The 13,295-nt window shown below is 46.8% G+C and overlaps 1 protein-coding gene across 2 annotated transcripts in view; it reads left to right on the top strand.

Moving 5' to 3' along the window:
• Nucleotides 1-13,295, top strand: part of TEX9 (testis expressed 9) — a 180,467-nt gene that overhangs the window by 81,314 nt on the left and 85,858 nt on the right. For both annotated transcript variants that reach the window (XM_030189045.1, XM_030189039.1), the window contains one exon: nt 9,061-9,134. In XM_030189045.1, coding sequence (XP_030044905.1) covers nt 9,061-9,134 — 74 coding nt within the window. The remainder of the gene's footprint in view (nt 1-9,060; nt 9,135-13,295) is intronic.

The raw sequence follows: 13,295 nt of genomic DNA, 5'->3' as shown, positions 1-13,295 counted from the left end.
CTTCCTCCTGGAGTTTCCTACCAAACTCCAGGCTATCTTTGGGAAATTCCCTTAATCCCATTTCCAGGGCGATAGTAACATAGTAACATAGTAGATGACGGCAGAAAAAGACCTGCATGGTCCATCCAGTCTGCCCAAGACAAACTCATATGTGTATACCTTACCTTGAATTTGTACCTGTCCTTCTACTCCCTGGGTTTCCCAGTATTTCTCCCTTGGGGCAACTCTCCCTGGTTCCCCACCACATGGAAATACTGCCAGTTTTCCACCGTAGCATGGGCAGCCTACTCTTTCTTCAGCTGTCTCACCCCCCTGCTCACAGTGTACCTGGACTTCCCCTACACCATCAGGACTACTTTTTATCCTGTCACCTGGGAAGTCCTCACCTGGGCCTACCCCCCCTTTCACTTTCCTAGAGGGTTTACCCTTTTTGTCAGGACTACCACTATCCTGCAACTGGGATTTCCTTCCTTGTCCAGGCACCCCTCCTCCCTCTTGGCACTTTTCAGGTTTGTGGCCTCTCCTCTCCCTGGGACATTGGGTGCTTTCCCTGCAGTGGGTTCCTCCTGACCCTCTTCCCTGCAGACACCTCTTTCCCCTTGGGTTCCCGGCTTAACCATGAAGTCTGCCCCCGAGGAATGGGTCACCTTCCGACTCCCATGGCCTTTGGGCTTCCTCTTGCCTGCCATGTCACTTAACCCCCCCCCCCCCCAACTGACTGTAGGATTACCTATATCCTCCCAGTCTCCCAGTTCATCCTCTGAACTGAATACTTCCAGACACCACTCTCCAACATGGCCTATTTCCCCACATTGATAACACACTGGCTCAACCTTCTTTCTTCTCCTTGGGGTCCCATCTTCCCTAGACACCCCTTCAGGCTTAAGCATAGTCCCACCAGTCTTTAGACAAAGTCCTCCTCCAAGTCCCAGAACCTGGATCATGGTGACCATCCCTGCCATGTCCATTCCTTCTGCGGGTAACTTGGGCTCCGGCCCCTCGGGCCTCTGGACCTTTCTTTCCATCTGACCTATCTCGGCCTTCCCATGGCTCCAGCGTCCTCCTCGACCGTCCGATGGGATGCAGCCTGCAACAGAAGAGAAGAATCCAAGTGCGGACTGCCTGTTTCCCCAGTCCTACACTTGCGCTACTTCTTAACCTCGTACCCGAATTTACATCAACCAAGCCTTTCTACAGTTTACTGGAACTGCCCTTCTCAGTTAGGATCCTCCCTCGCCTCCCCCCTAGGTACCCTTTACCTGGGCAGGCAAGTAATGCGCCTTCATCAGCATTGGCCCCCTCGACGGGCTTCAGGAACCTCCTGGACACCACCACCTTTACCCTGTAAAGCCAAAAAAAAAGAAAGAGACCCAAGTGTGATATCTTTACACTGGTCCCCCTTTTCAAGCCAGCCCGGTCCACTCCTGGTCTTCCCCACTTCTCTTTATCCAGCCGTTTCCCCCCTAGGTACCTCTTACCTGAGGCATCCAGGATTTAAGCATTCAGGCCACCACTACCAGACTCTCCGGCTTGCATGGATCCATGTTCAGTCCCATCTGGGAAAGTGCCATTTGTAACCCAGTCGCCTCTCTTGTGCAGCCAAGGATAGAACAATCTCCTCCAGCCACAGGCTCCCGGTACAATGAAGAAATAGATGTCCACCAGTAACTTCAATCTTAAGGACTTTTATTCCATGCAGGGTTCTAGTACACAGTTCCAACAGCAGCATAGCACATACCAGGATTCAATACAGGCTTACAGGCCCCAGTCTGGGCTTTTTATCCAGTGCACAATAAACAGTAATTCAATTCCCAAGACAAACAGTTATTTCAGTTCATCATCACAGTTCAGTCACCAAGCAGCATTTTCTACCTTCTATCTCTTCACCCTCATAATGAGCTCCATATTTTAGGGACTTCTCACACCCAAGGGATTCCCCCTGCAACAGCTTCACTAATAAGGTCAATACTTTAGGGACTTCTTCTTACCCAAGGATTCTCAGCCTGCCAATACTTCCAAGACTTCAGTACTTTAGGGACCTCCCTGCCCAATGGTTTTCAGCCTGCAACTGCCTCTCAGACTTCAGTACTTTAGGGACCTCTCTCTGCCCAAGGATTTTCAGCCTGCAAATACTTCTCAGACTCCAGTACTTTAGGGACCTCCTTGCCCAAGGGTTTTCAGCCTGCAACTGCTTCTCACCTTCCTTGCTGCTCTCCCTGAACTGAACTGCTGAGATTCCTTCCTACCTGCCTAATCAATCCCTGGCTTCTGCCTTCACAACCAATCATTCTCCACTCATTAGCTTCTCTACACACCCATACCAGCTGAGTTGAGCATGAGCCTAATGAGGAGCTCCTGCACACAGGTTTCCTAGCTCTCTTTCCCCCCATACCAGCTAAGTTGAGCATTAGCCTAATGAGGAGCTCCTGCACACAGGGTTTCCTAGCTCTCTTTCCCCATAGGGGCAGCCAATCTACACATCCTGTCAGCTTATTCCCTTGTCTTCCCCTATTGCAGCTAGAAGTCCAGTCCGGGTTCCTCATCTCACCCCCTGGTTCCTTGCCTGCAATGCCTTCTGGGACTTGTAGTTCAGACTGAAGCTGCCTTAACCCAACTATCCTGGAGGTGACTTTATCACACCATATATAATTTTATGGACCAAGGTACAAATTTTAAAAGTAATACGTTCTTTGATTGGTAGCCAATGTAATTTTTCACAAAGAGGTTTGGCACTATCGAATCGCAGTCTTCCAAATACAAGCCTGGCAGCCGTGTTTTGAGCGGTCTGACTTTTTTTTTTATAAGGATTTCTTTGCATCTGACATAGATCCCATTGCAATAGTCGGCATGGCTTAGGACCATCGATTGAACCAAATTGCAAAAACTTGCCCTCGGGAAGAACAGCTTCACTCATTTAAGTTTCCACATCGAGTGGAACATTTTCTTAACTGTACAGTTGATTTGGCTCTCAAATGTAAGGTTCCTGTCAATTGTGACACCAAGGATTTTCAAATTATCTGAAATAGGGAGAGTATAGTCTGGGGTGATTAGGTTCGTGGGAATGTTTGAGTTGTAGCGGGATGAGAGAATGAGGCAGTGTGTTTTTTCTGCATTGAGTTTGAGCAGGAATGCATTTGCCCATGAGTTCATGGTATGCAAACCGAGGTTAATTTCATTAGTAATTTCTGACAGATCATGTTTGAAGGGGATGAAAATTGTAACGTCGTCAGCATAAATGAAAGGGTTGAGGCCCTGAGTGGATAAGGCCTTGGCTAGTGGAGTCATAATTAGGTTAAAAAGGGTTGGTGATAATGGTGAACCTTGAGGGACTCCACAGTCTGCTTTCCACGGGGATGACAAATTTGAATTTGATTTCACTTGATAAGTTTTGGTGGTTAGGAAACCCTTGATCCAATTGAGTACATTACCACCAATCCTGAAGTAATCCAGGAGTCTTAGTAATATATTATGATCAACCATGTCGAATGCACTAGACATATCAAATTGGAGAAGAAGTATGTTGTTGCCAATTGCTATTTCCTGCTTGAATCTGGCCAGAAGGGTGGTTAACACTGTTTCGGTGCTATGGCGGGGGTGAAATCCCGATTGTGATTCATGTAGTATAGAGAATTTGTATATGTAATCGGTAAGTTGTTTGGTAACCATATTTTCCATCAGCTTAACTACTAGTGGAATAAATGCTACAGGACGGTAATTGGTGAAATCATTAGCTTTTTCCTTGGTATCTTTTGGTATAGGAGTGAGCAAGATGTTGCCATTTTTCTTGGGGAAGAGACCTTGTTGAAGCATGAAGTTCAGGTAGGAAGTGAGATGTGCTGTGAAGCAATCAGGGGCGGATTTGAATAGATAGCTGGGACAGGTGTCCAATTTGCAGTGAGTAGTGGAGGCTCTAATGACCGCACTGATCAGACTCGGTCTGCTGGATATTCTCCTGAGGTTGGATCTAGGCCAATAACGAAGTTTTCAAAATCGGTGGTGCTCTGAGGAAGGTTGTTACGTAGTTTTATAATTTTTTCATTAAAGTAATTGGCGAGTTCATCTGCAGATGGGATGTCAGACTTGGTTGTGATGACTGAGGAAGTGTCCAGAAGTTTATGTACAATTTGGAATATTTTCTTCATGTCTTTGAGATCTGGTTCTATTTTGGTTTTATAGTAGGACCTTTTGGCTTGTATTGCGTATTTATATTTTCTTTGAATTTGCTTCCATGCATTAAGTGTGTGATCGTCTTTTATTTTTATCCATGCTCGTTCAAACTTTCTGCTTTGTGGTTTTAATTTTTTCAGTTCATCGTTGAACCAAGGTACTGGATTATGTCTATGTGAAGTTCTTGTACGCAAGGGTGCTATTTTATCTAATACCATTCTGCATCTAGTATCCCATACAGAAAGGAAGTTTACGGAGTTCGTTTGAGCTGACCATCTGTTATTGTATAACTGTTGCCAAAATGTGTTGGGATCAATATGTCCCCTAGTGGTGTAGGTTGTTTGTTCTTGAGTACAATATAAACCCTTATTACACCATAATAGGGAGAAGTTAAGTTTGTAGTGGTCAGATCAAGGAATTTCTGTCCACTTAGTATCTGATATAATCAGGTTCTGGTCACTAGACAATTTATGTGAGATAAGGTCAAGTGTATGACCTTTAACGTGTGTTGGATTCATTTGTGGCCAATTAAGATCCCATGAGTGGAAGAATTCCATGCATTCGTGTACGTTGGTAGAATTTGGGTCTTCAAGGTGGAGGTTGATGTCTCCTAAAATTAGTATATTAGAATTGGTAGTGCAAGTATTTGAGATGAAGTCCATGAAGTTTAATTGACTTTCATTCCAGTTCCCTGGTGGTCTGTAAAACAAGACACAGGTCTTATATACATACATATATGTATGTATTTATTTATGTATTGCATTTGTAATATTCATTTTCCCACCTATTGGTAGGTTCAATGTGGCTTACATGGAATAATGGGGGCGGTTAACAATTATTGAATGGGGTTAATTCAATAGATACAGCGAGAGTTTGTAGAGGTCTCTCGCGGAAGTATTGGGTTAGGCAATGGCCTTAGGAGATTCAGTTTGGTTTACATGATTCATTGTTAGAGAATTACAAAGAGAGTTGAATAGGATCACAAGAAGTCAAATTTGGTTGAATTATTGGTCAGGCTGGTAGTTCTTCAGTGAACAGTGGATACGAAGTACATAAGGTGGGTAGGGATGTAAGATTGGAGAGTTGAGATAAGTGTTTGGGTCCAGGTTGGTTGCTGTGAGCTTGTGCCTTTTCCGTTCCATCTGTCAAGTTTATGGGTAGATCTGATTGGGCTGTTGGTTGGTTAGTTGGTTCAGCGGGGATGTGTTTTTTTGAATAGATGGGCCTTTAGGTGTTTTCGGAAGGTTAAATAGTTACCTTTCAGTTTTAGGTCCTTTGAAAGTGTGTTCCAGATTTTGGTGCTGATATAGGAAAAATCAGCTGCAAGAGTCGCTTTATATTTGATGTTTTTAAATGATGGGAAGTGGAGGGTAAGGTATGATCTTGCTGATTTGTTTGTGTTCCTGATTGGTAAGTCTACTAGGTTGGTCATGTAGCTTGGAGATAGGCCGAATATTATCATCTCTCCCTACACTCCTTCCCTAGAACTCCGTTCACTAGGCAAATCTCTCCTAATTGCACCCTTCTCCTCCATCGCTAACTCCAGACTCCGCTCCTTCTATCTCGCCACACCTTATGCCTGGAATAGGCTTCCTGAGCCATTACATCTAGCTCCATCCCTGGCTGCCTTCAAATCCGGGCTAAAGGCCTACCTGTTTGATGCTGCTTTCGACTCCTGACTTGTAACTTTTATCTTATCCTTATGTGTCCTTCTGTCTGTCCTTCCCTTATCCTTATTGGTCTTGTCTGTTTGTTCTGATTTAGATTGTAAGCTCTTTTGAGCAGGGACTGTCTTCTTCATGTCCAATTGTAAAGCGCTGCGTACGACTGGTAGCGCTATAGAAGTGATTTATAGTAGTAGTATTCGATATACCAATGAGCAGATCTTGAAGGCTATAAGGTCCTGGATCAGTAATCAGTGTAGTTTCAGGAGGAAGGGTTTGGCGCTGTCGAATCTTGATATTCCAAAGATGAGTCTCACTGCTGTATTTTGTGCTGTTTGAAGATTTTTTAAGGCTTTGATCTTTACACCCTGTGTAGATTCCATTGCAATAGTCCAGGTGAGCCAGAATCATGGTCTGAATCAGATTGCGAAATATGTCTTGTGGGAAGTATTGTTTTATGCGTTTGAGTTTCCACATAGAGTGGAACATTTTCTTTGTGGTAGCTTTAGCTTGTTTTCAAGGGATAAGTCCCAGTCTATGGTGATGCCTAGGATTTTCAGGTTGTCTGCGATTGGGAGCAGTAAGTCCAGTGCATTAATAAGTTTAAATTGTGTAGTGTTGTATATCAGGCAATGTGTTTTTCCCTGTTAAGTTTTAGCTTGAAGGCAGATGCCCAAGCTTCCATGATGTTCATGCAGGTTGTGATTTCGGGGTCTATTTCTGATGGGTTGTTTTTGAAAGGGATGTATATTGTGATGTCATCAGCGTATAAGAACGGATTGAGTTCATGGGTGGATAGGAATTTGGCTAGTGAAGTCATCATTAGGTTGAATAAGATGGGTGAGAGTGGTGAACCTTGTGGGACTCCACATTCTGGTTTCCAGTGGTGGTGGTGGTGGTGGTGGTGGTGGTGGGGGAGTTTTCTGACTTCACCTTGACTTGGTATGATCTGTTGGTTAGGAATCCTTTAATCCAAGAAAGTATTTTTCTTCCTATTTCTACCTTGTCAAGTATTCTTAGTAGAATTTGGTGGTCCACTATATCGAATGCGCTCGACGTGTCGAACTGGAATAACAGGATATTGTTGCCTTTTGCTATTTCATGTTTGAATTTGGTCAGTAATATGATTAGGACCATTTCAGTACTGTGTTTGGCTCTGAATCCCGCTTGAGATTCGTTTAGTATTGAGAAGTGATTGATGTAGTCCGTTATTTGTTTGGCTACTAAACCTTCCATCACCTTGGTTGTTAGTGGTATTGATGCAACTGGTCTGTAGTTTGTGATATCTTTGTTTTTTTTCTTGGGGTCTTTTGGGATGGGTGTGAGTAGGATGTTTCCTTTGTTTGCTGAGAATATCCCTTCACCAAACATGGTGGGATGTGAGGTCTTCATTATGTTGGTTGGGGGGTGTTTTTATAATATAGTTAGGACATGCATCTAGTGGGCAGTGGGCTGAAGAGAACTTTATTATCGTTTGGGCCACTGTCTTAGTTGAGAGGTAGGAGATGTTTGTCCAGGTTTGATCTGCTGGTGTTTCTCCTGGATGTGGGTCAAGTTCATCTAAGAAGGTATCTAGTTTGGAGGTATCGTGAGGAAGACTTTTGCGTAAGTTGATGATTTTTTCCTCAAAGTATTTGGCTAGATCGTCTGTGGGTGGGAGATCTTCATTCATTATTGTCGTTGATCTGGCGTCTATTAGTTTATTCACTAGTTTGAATAGTTTCTTCGAGTCTTTATAGTCAGGGCCTATTTGGTCTTTATAGAATTTCCTTTAGGCCTGTCGTATTTTATGTTTGTACTTTTTTGTGTTTGTTTTTGTTTTGTCGTTTTTATTTTTTATCCATGCCCATTCTTGTCGTCTGCATTGTTCTTTTAGTTATTTCAGGTTGTCATTGAACCAAGGGGCTATGTTGTGTTTTTGTGTGGTTTTGGATTGTATGGGTGCTATTATGTCTAAGATCGCTACATTTCTTGTCCTATTTTGTTGTGTACTTGATGGAATTCATGGACATTGACCATTGGTCATTGTATAGCGATTGCCAGAATGTCTGGGTGTTGACCTTCCCTCTTGATTTATTTGTGGTGCAGCTTTGTGGGTGGTGGGTCCCAGATTCTTCCAATGGAGGGTCAAGTTAAGTTTGAAGTGACCAGACCAGGGGGTCTCTGACCATTTGTGGTTTGTTATAGAAAAGGTTTGGTCTGGCATGAATCTGTATGCTAGCAGGTCTAGTGTGTATTTTACTTGTTGGGTTCATCTGTGGCCATTGGAAATCCCACAGTTGAATAAATTTGATGCATTATTTTGTGCAATTTGTGTTTTGATCTTCTAGTTGTAAATTGATGTCCTCTATTAGTAGCATATTTGGATTCATTACACATGTATTTGAGATGAAAGTTTTACAGTAGAGTGGCCCTGTACATACACTCTAAGTTTCTTCCTAAGATAATGCTGACGTTCTACCTTAGCTAGTCAGGACTCAAAGAAAGGAAATTAGCAGGTAAGGACTAGGGGGCATGCGATGAAACTACAGTATAGTAAATTTAAAACAAATCGGAGAAAATATTTCACCCCCCCAACGTATAATTAAACTCTGGAATTCGTTGCCGGAGAACGTGGTGAAGGCGGTTAGCTTGGCAGAGTTTAAAAAAGGGGTTAGACGGTTTCCTAAAGGACAAGTTCATAAACCACTACTAAATAGACTTGGGAAAAATCCACAATTCCAGGAATAACATGTATAGAATGTTTGTACGTTTGGGAAGCTTGCCAGGTGCCCTTGGCCTGGATTGGCCGCTGTCGTGGACAGGATACTGGACTCGATGGACCCTTGGTCTTTTCCCAGTGTGGCATTACTTATGTACTTATGTTTCTCCTGCATTAAATCATTTTAGTGAAACGATTATGATTCTCTCATAGATAAAAGAGTTGCTTTAAAAAAAAAAAAAAGTTCAAACAATTTCATGTTTCCATCCTATCATCAAAGCAGAATTTGGAAACACTTTAACCCCCCTGTTAACTAAGCCACATTAGCGGCTGCCATGTGCTAATGCAGACACAGCCCATTCACTTTGAAAGGGCTGTGTTGGCATTGCTGTGCGGCTTAGTAAACAGGGGGGTAAGTATTTAAACTTTAAATTGCCCCATTGAATTATTGAAGTTGTCAACTATATGTTCAGATAATTTGTTGTTAATAATGCGTGTGTGTGTTTTTTTTTCCCTAAACTGAATAAGAACAAAGCTGGTACCAAATCCACAAGCAAGAACAGACCACATACTGCAAGTAAGGGGAAGACAAACACTTCAAGGTAATCATAATAACTGTTGTCAGATATGTCATTATAAGGTCTAATTATCAAAGTGTACTAATATTATATTTTATTTATTTATTGCATTTGTATCCCACATTCTCCCACCTATTTGCAAGCTCAATGTGGCTTACATAGATTTGATAACATTGTCATAGCTGGATATCAGATACAGTTAGTTATGTGTGGCAATTAATGAAGGGGAGAGGGAAGAAGGAAGAGAGTTGTTAAGGTAGTTCTCCGAGGACAAGCAGGCTGCTTGTTCTCACTGATGGGTGACGTCCACGGCAGCCCCTCCAATCGGAAACTTCACTAGCAAAGGCCTTTGCTAGCTCTTGCGCGCCCATGCGCACTGCGCATGCACGGCCGTCTTCCCGCCCGAACCGGCTCGTGTTCGTCAGTCTTCTTTTGTCCGCGCTCGGGACGGTCGTGTTTTGCCGCCGTTTTGTGCCCCTCAAGTTGACCCTCGCGCGTCTTCGCGATTTTCGCTAAATAAAAAAAAAAAAAAAAAAAGAGACCTTTCGGTCTTTGTCCCTTCCAGTGAGTCCAGCTTTTCCCCCAGCGTAAGTTTCCTTTCGCTTTCGGGATCGGCCTTTTTGGCCTCGGTACAGGTTTTCTCTCACTTATTTTTGGTGCCTTTCGTCATCATTGCGAATTTTGATTTCGCCGGCATGATTTTTCCGCCCATGTCATCGAAGTCTCCCAGCGGCTTCAAAAAGTGCACCCAGTGCGCCCGGGTAATCTCGCTCACTGATAGGCACGCTTCGTGTCTTCAGTGTCTGGGGGCTGGGCACCGCCCGCAGGCCTGCAGTCTTTGTGCTCTTTTACAAAAGAGGACTCAGGTAGTGAGATTGGCCCAGTGGAACGTGTTGTTCTCGGGCTCTTCGACGACAACAGCACAGGACGCATCGAGTGCATCGACGTCGACAGCATCGAAGTCTTCAACCTCGGCATCGACTTCATCGACGGCATCGAGGCTTCGACCCTCTGCATTGTCGGTACCGAGACATCGGAAGGCTGCGTCGACGTCGGTGGTACCGGGACCTCCGCTGTTGCTGATGTCGTCGGACGGTGGTGCTTTGACTGGAGTGCAGGTGAGGGCTGTCCATTCCCCTGCTGGTGGCAGTGAGCCTTCGGGTGGGTCTCCTCCTGCCCTGAGGGCTCCTGCGGTACAGCCCCCCCGAGACCAACCTTCTTCGGCCTCGGCCCCAAGGAAGAGACGGTTGGATTCTACGTCCTCCTCGTCGGTACCGGGAAGCTCCAGTGACATGCTTCGTTTGAAGAAATCAAAGAAGCATCAACACCGGTCTCCTTCCCGCCTCGGTACCAAGAGCTCTGGGTCGCTGAGGGAGTCGGCACCCAGTAGGCATCAGCACCGGGAGGACCGCTCACCCTCTGTTCAGGAGGTGTCGATGCGCTCCACCTTGGACAGCCCGGAACCGCCTCCACGCCCGGAACAGACTCTGACCTCGACGCCTGCATCGACTTCCCAGTCTTTCTCCACAGCCGCTCTGCACGAGAGTCTCCGGGCCGTTCTTCCAGAAATTCTGGGAGAGCTGTTGCGCCATTCTCCTCCGGTACCGTGGGTGCTTGCGCCACCGGTACCGTCGAGCGAGACGACGGCTGGCCCTTTGCCCGGGGTGAGGTCTCCGGCATCTGTACCGCAAGCGGTACCGGCTGCGGCTGCCTCCCAGGAAGACTCCCCGACGACGTCGGTGGAGGGAGCTTCGCCGGTGCTGGCGAGGGAGTCTACCTCTCGGCGCTCCCACCGTGGCCGTGTTTCCAATGGAGTCGAGTCGGGCACGGCTTCAGACACAGGTTCATGAACTTGTGTCTGATACTGATGGTGAGGCCTCGTGGGAGGAGGAGGAGGACATCAGATATTTCTCTGACGAAGAGTCTGATGGCCTTCCTTCTGATCCCACTCCCTCCCCTGAAAGGCAGCTTTCTCCTCCCGAGAGTCTGTCTTTCGCGGCCTTTGTCCGGGAGATGTCTGCGGCCATCCCCTTCCCGGTGGTTGTGGAGGATGAGCCCAGGGCTGAGATGTTTGAGCTCTTGGACTATCCTTCTCCACCTAAGGAAGCGTCCACAGTACCCATGCATCATGTCCTAAAAAAGACATTGCTGGCGAACTGGACCAAGCCTCTAACTAATCCCCACATTCCCAAGAAGATCGAATCCCAGTACCGGATCCATGGGGACCCAGAGCTGATGCGCACTTAGTTGCCTCACGACTCTGGTGTGGTGGATCTGGCCCTAAAGAAGGCTAAGAGTTCTAGGGAGCATGCTTCGGCGCCCCCGGGCAAGGACTCTAGAACCTTAGACTCCTTTGGGAGGAAGGCCTACCATTCTTCTATGCTTGTGGCCAAGATTCAGTCCTACCAGCTCTACACGAGCATCCACATGCGGAACAATGTGCGGCAGTGGACAAGTTCCCTTCTGAGCAAGCCAAGCCGTTTCAGGAGGTGGTCAGGCAGCTGAAGGCATGCAGAAAATTCCTGGCCAGAGGGGTATATGATACCTTTGATGTTGCGTCCAGGGCCACTGCTCAAGGTGTGGTGATGCGCAGACTCTCATGGCTGCGTGCCTCCAACCTGGAGAATAGGATCCAGCAGCGGATTGCGGACTCCCCTTGCTGAGCGGACAACATTTTTGGAGAAAAAGTCGAACAGGTGGTAGAACAACTCCACCAGCGGGATAACGCTTTCGACAAATTCTCCCGCCGGCAGCCTTCAGCATCTACCTCTTCAGGTAGACGTTTTTATGGGGGAAGGAGGGCTGTTCCCTACTCTTCTGGTAAGCGTAGGTACAATCCTCCATCTCGACAGCCTGCGGCCCAGGCTAAGCCCCAGCGCACTCGCTCTCGTCAGCAGCGTGCGCCTCAGCAAGGCCCCACAGCTCCCCAGCAAAAGCAGGGGGCGAGCTTTTGACTGGCTCCAGCAGAGCATAGCCAATGTCAAAGTGTCCGTGCCTGACGATCTGCCGGTCGGAGGGAGGTTGAAAGTTTTTCACCAAAGGTGGCCTCTCATAACCTCCGACCAGTGGGTTCTCCAAATAGTCCGGCAAGGATACACCCTCAATTTGGCCGCCGGGAGCTCAGTCCTTCAGCTTCCAGCACAAGCAGGTACTTGCAAAGGAACTCTCCGCCCTTCTCAGTGCCAATGCAGTCGAGCCCGTGCCACCGGGGCAAGAAGGGCTGGGATTCTATTCCAGGTACTTCCTTGTGGAAAAGAAAACAGGGGGGATGCGTCCCATCCTAGACCTAAGGGCCCTGAACAAATATCTGGTCAAGGAAAAGTTCAGGATGCTTTCCCTGGGCACCCTTCTTTCCATGATTCAGCAAAACGATTGGCTTTGCTCTCTGAACTTAAAGGATGCTTATACACACATCCCGATACTGCCAGCTCACAGACAGTATCTTCGATTTCGTCTGGGATCACGTCACTTCCAGTACTGTGTGCTACCCTTTGGGCTCGCCTCTGCGCCCAGAGTGTTCACGAAGTGCCTGGCTGTGGTAGCAGCAGCGCTTCGCAGGCTCGGAGTGCACGTGTTCCCTTATCTCGATGATTGGCTGGTGAAGAACACATCCAAGGCAGGAGCTCTACAGTCCATGCAGATGACTATTCGACTCCTGGAGCTACTAGGGTTTGTGATAAATTACCCAAAGTCCCATCTTCTCCCAGTACAGAGACTCGAATTCATAGGAGCTCTGCTGGATTCTCGGACAGCTTGTGCCTATCTCCCGGAGACAAGGGCCAACAATCTGCTGTCCCTCGTCTCCCGGGTATGAGCGTCCCAGCAGATCACAGCTTGGCAGATGTTGAGATTGCTTGGCTACATGGCCTTCACAGTCCATGTGACTCCCATGGCTCGTCTTCACATGCGATCTGCTCAATGGACCCTAGCTTCTCAGTGGTTTCAGGCTGCTGGGGGTCTAGAGGACGTGATCCACCTGTCCACGAGTTTTCTGAAATCCCTTTGCTGGTGGACGATTTGGGCTAATTTGACTCTGGGACGCCCCTTCCAAATTCCTCAGCCACAAAAGGTGCTGACTACGGATGCGTCTCTCCTGGGGTGGGGAGCTCATGTCGATGGACTTCACACCCAAGGAAGCTGGTCCCTCCAGGAACGCGATCTGCAGATCAATCTCCTGGAGTTACG

This window comes from Microcaecilia unicolor, chromosome 1 (assembly GCF_901765095.1).
Source record: "Microcaecilia unicolor chromosome 1, aMicUni1.1, whole genome shotgun sequence".
Taxonomy (NCBI): domain Eukaryota; kingdom Metazoa; phylum Chordata; class Amphibia; order Gymnophiona; family Siphonopidae; genus Microcaecilia; species Microcaecilia unicolor.
This window is presented reverse-complemented; position numbering and strand designations above follow the sequence as displayed.